The following is an 8,299-nucleotide window of genomic DNA, read 5'->3' as shown; positions in this document are numbered from 1 at the left end:
CCCCACCCCGCCGCGCCCAGACCACGTAAGATGACTCCGCGACGTGTCGAGTATCCTCCCGGCGGCCTGGGCCTGGCTCGGCTCGACTGCTTGGCTTCCTCTCTGTACACCCCGCCCCCTCACCCCCGCGCTTCAGTCTGCGGCCCCCCGACTCAATCGCCACACTCGCGCCCGCCCGGCAGGGGGGTGGCTCCTGGACCCGACTAGAGCCCCGTCGCCGGGTGGGTCCTCGCGTCGGAATGCGCCCGGCGTCCGGCCGCGGCCGCCGCGTCGTGCCCCGGCGGGCGTGGTGGCGTGTAGTACGTACCGGGTCGAGAGGCAAAACAGAAAACAATGTTCCGTTGCCTTGACTGCTTGGCCGGGCCTGGCGGCCGGGCCGGGCGGACTGGCTGGGGCTTGGGTGTGGCGTGGCGTGGCGCTGTAAGGTGAGAGGAGGTTGAGGTGCGGCGGGCGGCGGGGCTCCGCTCCGACCTCTCCTTTCACTGCGCAAGCCAGTGCAGCGCTCCCCTCCACCTCCACGGTCCCCCATTCATGGAACGTCGGGGCCCTCCGAACCCTCCCCCTCCGCGCCGCCGCGGTGCCGGTGCGTACGTACCGTGTACGCGGCGCGACGGTACGGGACGAGGCCCAGGCTACCTGTTGCATTCGCTCCGGCCGAGGCTCGGCGGCCACGGCCTGGCCCCGGCCAGCGTCGTCGTGACTTTGGACGGGGCGGAGGAGCGGGGCGGCCAGCTATATCTGATCTATTGGTGGGAGTAATGACGGTGCGGGATGCCTCCGCCCCGCCCTGCCCCGCCCCGCCACGCCCCGCCACGCCCTTGTTACAGCGGGTATGTGGTGCCCCGCACCACTTAGGCCCTTGCCTTTGTGTGGGCGAGCACTCGTCCAGCGCGACTGTTTGTACACCGCGAGTGTCGTGGCGATGATCTTGCCTCGCCAGCCGTTCCGATGCAGGACGCGTACACCCCCTCCTCCTCCTCCTCCCCGCCGTGCCACGCCGGCCGTCTGGGCTGTGGCGTGGAGTGGCGCGCCTCGCCGTCCAGGCCGTCCAGGCCCCAGGACATGTATCCCGGCCCTCTCTACACTTTGTTAGGATTCGAGTGCGCTATCGCGCAAAACGCAAAGCCTTTTGTAGAGGTCTCGTCCTGCGTTGTGCGCTGTGCGCCGTCCAAGATTTCGTCGAGCACTCCTGTTCTGGCCACCCCAGTGACTCGGCACGGGGCAGGGGGAAAAAGGGGGGGGGGTCTTTCGAGACTACTCAGCGTCAGCGGACAGGTCTTGGGTTCGGCTTATCGCTTTAAACTGTCCCTTCCCCTAACGAGTTGTGGATTTCATGTCCCAGTGCAGTAGTAAATATCTATATCACTCCATGCTCCCCGTTTTTCTAAGACAAACGAAATTTGAATGGAAGTCGTAGGCCAAAGATGAGCCAGTGGCTGGGCGCTAGCAGGTGACCGGCGGTATGTGAGGCGGAGAAGCGGACTGGGGTTTTATGGATGGATGACGGACTCCAGTTCCGCTTATGGCCATAAACTGACACTCCCTACTTAAATTAACTAAGAAGTGGGCATAATGATCTGGGCCGATAATTATCTTAATCACTTGACGCTCCTTATTTTTCTAAGATCGACGAAATTTGAATGAAAGTCGTAGGATGATGTGATGATGAGAGATGCTTTTCTAAAGCGCAAGTTCTCTTTTGGAGCTTGGGCGAGCCGGCCCGGAGCGCACGTGAAGCGCTTCTTTCCTAGACCACATTGAAATTGTGGGTTTTTCTGTGTTTTTTTGGGAGGCCAACACGGCAAAACTCTACTCGGCTCACGAGTGGCTCTCGAGAGATAACGTGGAGATGACTTTGCGTCGTGCCAAGGTGGGCCTGAGAGTCTGCTGGGTCCGCCCGCCGCGTTAGGCCAGTCGGTGACGTCGTCGACCATCTCGATGACGCAGGACGGGCAGCACGTCACGCCGGAGGCCTTCGCGGGTGCAACGTTCAACGGGGCGGAGCCTCGGGCGGAGCAGGGGGTGCTTGGAACTCTTAGAGCACCCTGAGTACTTGGTCACAAAGCGTATGTCCCGGCCAAGATCCGCCTCTGGATGAGCGGGGGAGGGGGGGGGGTCGCTCATGCCGCGCTCTGACGTTGGCCGCGCTCTTTGGTTCTGATCAGAGGACGATCGCTCGTGGCGCCGCGCCGCTGCGAGAGAGTGGTGGGCGTAGTCCTGCAGGCACTGCGTGGCCTTGGTCGAGGGCCCGCCTGAACCCTCGGCCGGTGTGCTGGCCGCGGCGCCGAGGAGGCGGGAGTCTGTTGGTCGCCTCCTTGTCGGCGCGGGCCTCGCGGGGTTGTGTTGCTGTCGTCTCGGGTGGTGTGTGTGCCGCACAGAGTGCCGCAGATTCGGTGCCGCGCTCGCGCGCGACCGGAAGTGTCGCGCATTGTCCTGCGGCCGGGTTGACAACAACTACTTCGGCGTCGAGTATTTTTCTCCCCGGCCGCGTGTATGTCTCGTGTGGCTGCGGCACGCTCGTGCGCGCCGTCACGCCAGCCCAGAGCGCCAGCCCCGCCGCGCCCCTTCATCTGTTTTCCTTCGGCTCGTTACCGCCCCGCGGCTCCGCACCGGATGGATGGGGCGCAATGATGGCAGCCCCTCCGCCCCATACAGTACTATTCTCGGTCCAACACGCAATATTTTACACGGATTTCCGGTCCGTCCGTCCGCCCTTGCTGCCGCTCCCCCGGGGTGTCTCAGCGGCAGGTATTTACCCACGGAAGTGCTTGTGTGTGCGCGACCGCGGCGCGTGCGCGCTGCACGCGGATGTGGACCGCGGCTATCGCAGCGGCAGCTTCCCTGACCGTAGGTCGGACACGGGACGGGACGGGACGGACGGCTGACGGTGACGGTGTAGGAGGAGATAAAGAAAGAACATAGTGTTTGCTCGTGTGGCTGGTATATTTAAGTATGGACGTGAGCGCCTCCAAAAGTGGAGCGGAAACGAGAAAGGCGGGATTAGGTGTCACTATGGGGGTGGTGGGAAAATACCATGCACATGAGCACGGAGGTAGCGCTTACACATGCGTGCAGAAGGCCGGCCGGCCGTTCGGATTCGCCAGCGGCTTGCATTGAGTAGAGGAACTACGGTTTAGTGACGACATGTAACCCGCCAACACTCATGCCTTCTTGTACATGGCAGTACTGAAGAAGTTATACTATAGCACCCGCACGCCCGCAGAGCCGACTGTCGCCCCTCACCATTGCGCCTTACTTTCCGCGCGAGTAGGCAACCCACTAGCACGCAGCAATGTGGTGAAGCATAACTACAGTGTAGTTCGCGTGGTTTATCAATCATCCACCTGATAATTCACAAAAATATAACTTGTTCGGGGTGTCCCATTAAATATGAGCTGGAGTTGAGGTTGTGGGGGGGGTGGGGTGGAGTGGCAGTCACGCCACATTCTTACAATATGTATACTCTCGTGTACAAGAGTGCCTGAGCGACTAATTGCAAGAAGTGCTGAAGGAAAGGGATAGTCAGGGATAGTAACGATAAAGTCGGAAAGCTGACGGCCCGACCGAACACAGGTCAAGCAGGTTCACCTACGCCGGCTTATGAAGATTTAGTCATGATTTTTATCAGTGATGCGGTTACCTTGAACTTTGTTCATTCTTAATTTGTTGATTTGTGATGTAGGTGCAAGATGATATTTATATAATTCATACAATATTTATGACATTCAGTCCATTTGATGATTTTAGAAGTAAATTTACGGCCTTTCTCGAAATTTCATGATTTCAGATTTTTAGGGAAGATGTTCGTTTGACCCAATGATGGGCCAGCTTGTTTTAATAATTGTATTTGCTTATGACGACTGACTTAAATTATCAAAGCCATAGTTTTGCCACTAGAACATTGTCATCCTGTTTGTTTTTTTGTACTTTGCACGTGCACAGCTGAGGTCGCTAATCATGGCGAGCCGCCTGTTTGTGGCCTGGGTTATCTGTTCCTGGAACGGCTTGTCACGGCCGAAGTGTGGCGGGGGGTCGGGGAGGGGTGCGGGGGCGCCGGCAGATGCCTTTTATCGGGCGGCGCCGCGGTACCCCGCCCCGCCCCGCGGCGGGCCGCTGACGGCATCACTGTCTCCAAGGGCTCGAGTTGGCCGAGGCGGGCGCTCATGCGCATACCTTTGCTCGGGGAGAGGCGAGATAGCGCAAAGTATGACGACCGAACGCGCCCAGGACGTCATCAAAGTCTTATCGTGGGGTTTGCAAATCCTTACAGTTCTATGCGAATTGGAAAGTAGGTCTTGATAACGCGGTCAAATATAGCGCGATCCTCTGGGAAAGGACGACTACTTATCCCAGGGCCGCGGGAGCGTTCACCCATTATCCCGGCGGACAGCCGAGGCGCAGGTCGACCCAGTGAGTGATGTATTCGTATTCGGTGTACTCGGCCTGTCCGCGCCGCCGCCGCACCGAGTCGGCCGAGATGCTGGACGCCATCGTCCCGGACATCGTCGTCGAGCTCTCGGCGGACGAGGACTCGGACTGTTGGGATTCGGGATTCTTTCTCGAGCTGACAGAGGTCAGCTTTAATTCGTTCATTATGTATTAACCATGTGGCCATTCACATTGACCTGTCTGTTCAGTTGTATCGGAATCCATCGATACTACCTCCGACTCGTGTGACCCTCGCCTAATCTTTTTCGCATTTAACTGACGCCCTGCCTCTTGTTTTCTCTGTTGCAGAAGTTCGACCTGGACCTTCCCCAGGTGATGAAGGTGGAGTCTCACCACGATGATGCCGTCCTGGATTCCCGAGGATCTCGCGGCAGTATGCAGAAGGTGCCGTCCCTCTCTGACCTGTCCGACCCCGAGAGCTCGCTAGGTAAGTCGAACTGCGTTCACCGCGGTGTCAGCTGTTGACGGTGTAAGTGTCAGTGCACTCCTGGGGCCGTCTAGAGTGGCCTGCAGCCGCCGGAGTCCACGTAACGGCTTGCTGGCGTGGGCCGCACCGGCTCGGCGCCGGCCGCTGCCAGTAGGCTGCTGGACAGAGTTGCCCCCTCCCCCCCCCTCTCCTCCCTTTCCCAATCCCAATGCCCTAAAGGCGTTAGAAATAATAAAAATGTTCACGTCGTACTTTGAGTGTCACGCACTATTTATCCCCATATTCTTAAGCTTGCGTTAGATTCTCGTCATGGTTGGTCCAACGGCTGTAGCTGCGAGCTGCTGTGGGCGCTGTGAGCCCTTCATCTCTTTGTATGTGGAGCCAAGTGATTGCAGCCGTGCCCCGCCCCGCCCCGCCGCGTCGCCGTACGCCCTGCCTCGCGTGATAATTTATAGGGTGCAGTTGTCTGCGACAAAGTCTCTTATTGCTCAAGACGCTGTATCGCGCCGTTAAGTCTGCCCACTCGGCGCGGAGTGAACGTCGGTGCGTCACCTCCAACAAGCAGAGCGCGACCGCGCCCCGCCGCCTCGACACGACGGCGTTACCGAGAAACAAAAATTAAAAGATACGGAGCGGCGTGGCGTGGCGCGGCGCGGCGGGAGTAGGCGCTGCTGAGGGGCCGTCAAATCGTGGTGCGTGTGCGTGGTTCGCACCTCGCCTCGTCGCGCGCCCGGCCCGGCCCGGGCTGTCCGCCCATGTATGTGAGCGGAGGGCAGCCCTCGTGGCGGGGACCCAAGTCGGCTCAGCGTGTGGCGGGGCGTGGGGCGCGGGGCGCTGGGCGGTCGCGGAGGAGAGCCGGCGGAGCCAGGTTGCAACCTTAGCTCGGTAAGAGGAGTGTAAATCGTCCCCGAGCAAACAAGTCGCACAGCGTCCCCTGTGAATGGGGCCCGCCCCGAGCCCGGCCGCGCCCTGCCCCGTGGCTTTCGCTCTGAATAATGCTGGGAGTGGCGTGGCGGGGCGTGGCGGGGCCGAGCCGTGGGTGATTTACGGGTCACTTCGGCGCGACTGAGGGAGGCTGTCAGCGCTCGGCGACGGAGTGGTATTATTGGGGAGTCAGACCTCAAGGACCCCCGTGCTCCGCGCGTCCACGAGCTCCCCGCAAGGCGCCATCACGACGGCCATAGGCGAACTTCTCGTGCAAACCGCGAACGCGCCCTGCCTGGCGAGCGCGCCGCGCCGACGTGGGAGCATGGTAGTTAGGGCGAAGCAGCAGAGGGCACACACAGAGCAGAGCGGAGCAGCCCGAGCACCAGTGAATTGAAATGTTGTTCTTGTATCTGGCAACTCCATCTGTTTACAACGCGGCCGGTTAAAAATAGCTGGCGCGCTGCTGGGGTTAGGATCGCGGGGTGGCGCGGCGGCGCGGGGTGGGCAGGGGCGCAGTGCAGTGCAGCCCTCCCGCCGCCAGGTGGCAGCACTGGTGCAGCGCCGCCGGCGAGGACCTCCCCGAGCAGCAGGACGCGTCGCCTTCCCCGGGGCGTCCCCGAGGCCCCACCCTTCAACCTCCTCGCCACGCCCGTGTCACTCAAGGGCACATCAGCAACTCATGTATGCTGATGCATCATGAAGACAAGTTGAAAAACATGTTTGGGTGGAGGCGGCGGGGCGCGGCGGAGGCTCCTGCATACAGATGACAACATTTTCACCTGCGCTTTGTCTCCCTGGGCCCGGGGGACGCACCAGGGGACGCATGTATGGAGCGCGGCTCTCCGAGTACCCTGCCGGCCCGAAGTACTCACTCAGCCGGTGTACCCCGGCTGGTGTACCCCGTCCGGTTTTCTGCCCCACACGGTGGTTGCATATCAGGACTTCCACTCGGCTTGGTCGTGCCCTGCCCTTCGTCGGGGCCCCCTCCCGAAGATGCCGGCCGCCAGTCGAACCAACGACCGACGGTCGAGCCGGCCGGCCGGTGTTCAGGGACCCGCCGCTAGAGCGCGCCAGCGCCCAGGCCGCGGAGTATGCTCGCGGCAGTAGTTCGAGCCCCGGCCGCTGGGTGGCGCTGCGCTGCAGTTCTCCGAGTCAAGCGGCTCCGCGGCGGGATGGCCTTCCCTCCTCCGCGCTCGAGACCATCCTCAACCCCCTGCATAGCAACCCCGGCTGAACTCCCCGAAACGTTTGAAGCTTCAAGTTGCATTTACAATGAGTGGCGCGATTGTGACGTGCGGGGTTGTTTTGTTGTGGAGCTACGAGAGCCGCTGGGGGAGCGGGGGAACGTGTCGTGTCTCTGCTGCTGCTGCCCGCCTGTCTCGCTACTTGCAGCAAGACCTGCAATTAGGACGGGCCGACGGTAGGCCTGGCCCTCGGCGGGATCTGCATACAATGACGAGACAAGATACACACGAGTGGAAGCGGGGAGGGGGCGGGCGCGGACCAATACCGGCCGGGCGACGCCTCGGCGAGCTCAGCGCAGCTCAGCGTGGCGGGGGGTGGACCATCGAGAGGCGCAGTGACCTGAACCTGGACACTGCGCGCCTCCGAGAAACACAGCCTGTGCCCCGCAACGGCTCATAATCTTTCACAAACGCCCGAATGAACACTGAACACTTTGGCGTCTGTAAAAAGTGCATGGTACATATACGTTAACCCGGCCTTTTCGACAACGTAATCAAGAGGGGAAGGGCCGATTCTGAATGTTGAGGTGTCGACAGAGTGGACTTGGCGCGACGCGAGGACGCGACAACGAGCAATATTGAAATTCGACGGGTTGTGCAAGGCCGGAAAAATAAAGAAGCCTCCGTGTCGGCCGGGTGCTCGGGGCTCGAGGACGCCTGTCCTATAAATCGGCGCGGCGTGGCGTAGCGCGGCGTCAAACGGCGAGTCGTGCGCGGCGTGTCGACAAGGCGAAGGTGGGGCTACACGCCGCGCCCCTGGCAGCCCCTCCTGGCAGCCCCTCTGGCAGCCCCTCTGGCAGCCCCTCTGGCAGCCCCTCTGGCAGCCCCTCTGGCAGTCCCTGTGGCACCCCCTGTGGCAGCCCCCCTGGCAGTCTGGCAGCCCCTGGCAGCTCCTCTGGCAGCCCCCCTGCTGACTGATTTCGTAGATACCTCCCCCTGTGGCAGCCTCTGTGGCAGCCCATCTGGCAGCCCCTCTGGCAGCCCCTCTGGCAGCCCCTGTGGCAGTCCCTGTGGCAGTCCCTGTGGCAGTCCCTGTGGCACCCCCTGTGGCAGCCCCTGTGGCAGCCCCTGTGGCAGCCCCTCTGGCAGCCCCTCTGGCAGCCCCTCTGGCAGCCCCTCTGGCAGCCGCTCTGGCATGAGCCCCCCTCGAGCCCTCTGGCAGCACACTCCCCGGCCCGGAGGCCACCCGTGCGCCCCCCTTTTATCTCGAGCAGCGTGCGCGGGTGGAGCCGGAGCCGGCCCATCGGCACGA

The 8,299-nt window shown here is 61.7% G+C and overlaps 1 protein-coding gene across 1 annotated transcript in view; it reads left to right on the top strand.

The window, feature by feature from the left end:
• Positions 1-8,299, top strand: part of LOC113206521 (transforming protein p54/c-ets-1) — a gene marked incomplete in the record, with an annotated part of 151,536 nt that overhangs the window by 24,007 nt on the left and 119,230 nt on the right. The window contains 1 exon segment of the mRNA XM_052267977.1: positions 4,738-4,876. Within this exon segment, the coding sequence (XP_052123937.1) occupies positions 4,738-4,876 (139 nt within the window).

The sequence above is a fragment of the Frankliniella occidentalis genome, unplaced genomic scaffold (genome assembly GCF_000697945.3).
Source record: "Frankliniella occidentalis isolate FOCC.00 unplaced genomic scaffold, Focc_3.1 Scaffold62, whole genome shotgun sequence".
Classification (NCBI taxonomy): Eukaryota; Metazoa; Arthropoda; class Insecta; order Thysanoptera; family Thripidae; genus Frankliniella; species Frankliniella occidentalis.
This window is presented reverse-complemented; position numbering and strand designations above follow the sequence as displayed.